The following is a 4,239-nucleotide window of genomic DNA, read 5'->3' as shown; positions in this document are numbered from 1 at the left end:
CATGCCACACCTGACATCCAGGCTGATAATTACACTCACTACAGCAGGTTGTGAACAACTTTCACCTATACTTTCCAATTGATTTCAGAATATATAATATAATATTACAGCACAGTCTGATTAACAAATGCATACAATATCAGATAGGATCTGCAAAAGTATTCAGTGCAGTACCGGCCAAATAGGCAATTAAAAACAGATTTAAAACCACCACATTGTTGTGAAATGGAATTGTCTGGACATCAATGGGTTTATCTATCTTTTTTTATGGCTGCAAGCCTGCAACATTCAAGGTTGTGTACGGTAAGAACAGGGAAATTATAAAAAGGAATAATCGAGCGCCATGTTGTTGGCATGGTAAGCTATTAACCTAAGTCAAGCGTTTCACTGGTGTTTGTAAACCTGGGGTGAAATGTGTCTTATTGTTGATAACCTTTCCTAACCTTTTGAATTGTTAAAGGCTCTGAACCTAGGTGGCAGTATGATACAGAAGTTATGTCATTTTATGGTTTGTGAAAGTTTGGAAATCATGATCCGTATATAGGCCTACTCCTTTTGGAAAATGTGTGAATGTAATATAATGCACAATCTATGTAAAGCGCTTTGGATAAAAGCGCTATATAAATGCACCATTTACCATTTATTTGGTCAGCTTCAATTTATTGAAATTGGTGAATGATTTTTAATGCGTCGGTAAAAACATACTAGGAATCGGACTTTGTTTTAGTGAGAGAAAAAAAGAGGTTTCATCTGGTAACGTTCATCAGACGGAGTACAGTAGGTGTGCAAGGTGTCAGAAGTCAAGTGTGTGTTTGTTTTACAATGTTGACATTGATTTATTTTCATAATTATGCAAATATCGGACTGTGTGCAAGGGGCAGGGCTTTTCTCTTAATTATTACCCTGTTTTAGTGGGTTGTTTTCTTTCTTTTCCATTTTTCTTTATTCGAGTGTTATTTATTTTCCATCTTCTTTTATCGCAGTTTGATACTGTAATTGTTGTTTCTTCTACTGTGAGTATATATTATGACTCAAATAGGCTGGGTGGTTTGGTGTGAACAAACACTGACCCCTGATCAGTTGGGGGATGTACGTATATTAGAGGCTAATAGATCTTGATGCCCATGGTGAGGTGATCCTCTGAGAGGTGAAGTCTTTTTCTCCATTAAGTAGGAGAGGAGAGGCTTATTGTCGGCCAGAGTCTATCCCCGTTTCGCAGTGTGCTATAGAACCCCTGGAAGATGGATGGATTGCTAAGGTGGGGCGCCACACCTACCATCAGCGCCCAGTACAAAGTCCTATACGATTTTGTCACACACGTTACCGCAGTGAAATTTGTTCTCCGCATTTGACCCATCTCTTGGAGCGGTGAGCCGCAGCCGTGCCGCGCTCGGGAATCATTTGATTAGTTGATTTGACCCCGCAATCCAACGCATTGATGCTGAGTGCCAAGCAGGGAGGCATTGGGTCCCATTTTTACAGTCTTTGGTATGACCCGGCCGGGGATCGAACCCCGACCTCCCAGTTTCAGGGCGGACACTCGAACCTACAAGCCCACTGTCTGCACAACTTGCCATGCTACTCATACGCTGAGTTGGCGGTGCCCGAACCCATGACCTTGTGGTTGAGAGGCCAGTGCGCCACTCGCCATACCAACTTTTTGTATGGGACGTGGCCAGCTAAGTCTATGCGCTGACGGATAAGCTTGAACAGTGTTCCTCCACTTGGTAATGAATGGGTATCTCTCTGCATTCATCTCGATATTCTCAACAGCAGACAGTACCTCGTTGTCCAACTTGGTGGGCAAGTCCCCTTTAATGAACAGTTTCTGACTTGTACTTGATTCTGGTATGAGGGTTGTGTACTCACTGTCGTCAACCATAGACTGGCTAGAGGAATATGACGAAGCGGAGCCCAGCTCATTCTCTTGGGAGTAATCAACGAATTCCTCGACAGCAGTCAGATATTCATCTGAAGATCTGCTCTCGTCCTCTATCATCATCATCATCTCATCGTCCTTGTTCTCCTGCTTTTCCTGGCTGGACACCATGGGGGACCATGATGTCCAGAAACGGCTGTCTGACAAATCCAGGCCTTGTCTTTCACTCGCAGCAACGGAGGTGGACGGATGGCCTTCGGTGCCACCTGCCTTCCCCTCTCGGTCGTCGAGTGACGTCGACACGTCCAGCAAGTCGGCTTCCTCAGAGTGCGAAGGCAAACTGCGTACCGGAGACACACAGCAACTTGCTGTTGTGGAGGAGTTGGCGGTTTGGTGAGCCACACTGTTGTCCTCTAGGTAGTCCTCCAGCCTGTTCAGTCCTTCCTCCGTCGACAAGTCAACGGACGTGTCCAGGAAGTCCCAGTGTTCTGCCCAAGGGTGGCCCAGTGCATGTGCAATCTCCCGTCCCACGCGCTCTATTCCCCTGTCGGGGTCCGTCTTGAGTATGCCGCGGAAATCCCTCCCTGGGTTCTCTGCTGCGGACGGGTTCTGCTGTGGATTCCTCCATAGTTTATAAAACTCTGCCGCCTTCGAAGGAGAAAGAGGTCCCACGTATGCTCTCAGCTGCCAGGATAGGATCGACTGGGCAGCCTTCAATCCGGAATCCAGAGGGTGAAAATCCTTCTTTAGTTGGCTTCTTGGCGAACACGTGAACGTAAACATAGGCTGAACACTGTTGTCTGTAGCCCTCAGTAGATGCACATAGCATCTATCTTCAAGGTATTCTTTCATTTGTTTCCGTATCTCCGGTGTGTCGTTGTTCCTCTCGCAAATCACATCACAGGGCATCTGGCCGTACTTGTTCCTTCGCCCTTTGTCCGTGACGGGATGGGAACACAGCAGGTCGACCACCTCGGGGCATCCAAACTTGCAGGCAAAGTGAAGAGGTCCATCGTTGTTTGTTTTATCGGGCGTGTTGAGATACAGATCTACAATGTGGCAAATGCGCTGGTGAAGAATAGTTTCCTGATCATCGGGATACATTTGTCTCATGAATTTGGGGTCCTCCAGGGTGTCCAAGAGCACGTGGACGATCCCAGGCTGGTTCTCCTTGGCTGCCACGTGTAGGACATTATAGTGGCAACCTATGTGCACGATGGTGGGGTTGTCACCTGATCCTATGAGGTAGCGCGGGTTATCCCACGCTAGCTTCGTGAAGGCTGTCTGATCGCCCTGCTCGACGGCTATCCTCAGCTTGCCTGTGAGGTCCTGATTTCGTGGGGTGGGGAACTCATTGGCGTTCTCCAAAGTGGCATGCAATGTTCCCACTTCCAGTGTGTTTATCCCTTTGGAAAACGTCTCGGCTTCCTCCCGCGTTGAAAAGCCTTTGAACCGAGCCCCTTTCATTGCTCCTATGACTTTAAGTGCCGCCTTCCTGTCCACAAAGACATTGACATTTCCATCGTCGGTTAACCGCTCCTCCCTTTGAGGGCATACGCCATAATAAACCAATGGCTTCCCTTCACGCAGAGCTCTGCTGCTCTCTCCCCTAGCCTTCTCCACTGACTGATTTAATGTCCGGCTTTTATCGTCGGCCTCCTCCTCTCTGCATGGCGGTGCCGGGCCGTTGCCCCTGCACTCAGATCCAAACACAACTGTATCCGTCTGGACCATGAGGGCCTGGGCCAGCTTCCTCTCATAGGTGCTTCGCGTGGTCGAAGTTATTGGGCCACATGTCAGACCTGCTCCACGAATTGACTGTTGTAACTGGTCTGCTGTCATGGTCTGTAGTCTGCCGACGATGGTCTGCATGCTGCTAGCGCTAGCATGGCCTGCTGTCACTGGGTCCATGCTATGCATGTTGTCACCGTTAGTATGGCCTGCTGTCAATGGGTCCATCCTATGGACTTTAAATGGAGCATATGTGCTCCTTCTTCCTCGTTCTCTCCCTGAAGGATTCAGTCTCGGCTAGAAAAAGGTGTACTAAGTCGAACGCATATCTCTGCCAGAGAATCTTATATCATCAATATCCAAATATGGAGTTCCACGGCTCCATATTTAGGCATTAAGGCTCAATTTGTGTTTGGATTGGTCAGCAGGACGGTGAATCAGAGATTATAAATTCAGAAAATGTATATATTCACCCCACCCCTCCCAAATTATTGACAAACTTTGAGAAACATTTGAATGACTTGGCCCAGCCAGTGGTTTGCAAGATTAGCCATGGACACACAGACACATAGACACAGACATACAGACAGGAGCTAGCTTTAACACAATCTCCCCCCCTTGCCGTTGAG

The 4,239-nt window shown here is 47.6% G+C and overlaps 1 protein-coding gene across 1 annotated transcript; it reads right to left on the bottom strand.

Annotated features, from left to right (window-relative positions):
- Positions 1 to 454: 454 nt before the first annotated feature.
- Positions 455 to 3,751, bottom strand: LOC310877773 (ankyrin repeat and LEM domain-containing protein 2-like; the record flags this gene model as incomplete). The annotated part of the gene is made up of 2 exons (XM_083791722.1): positions 455 to 469; positions 1,784 to 3,751. 2 exons carry the CDS (start codon positions 3,749 to 3,751, stop codon positions 455 to 457), a joined length of 1,983 nt encoding a protein of 660 aa, XP_083647848.1.
- Between the last annotated feature and the right edge of the window lie 488 nt (positions 3,752 to 4,239).

Source organism: Protomyctophum parallelum (genome assembly GCF_964188405.1).
Source record: "Protomyctophum parallelum genome assembly, chromosome: 20".
Taxonomy (NCBI): Eukaryota; Metazoa; Chordata; class Actinopteri; order Myctophiformes; family Myctophidae; genus Protomyctophum; species Protomyctophum parallelum.
Note: the sequence above shows the minus strand (reverse complement) of the source record. Positions and strands in the feature narration are given on the sequence as shown.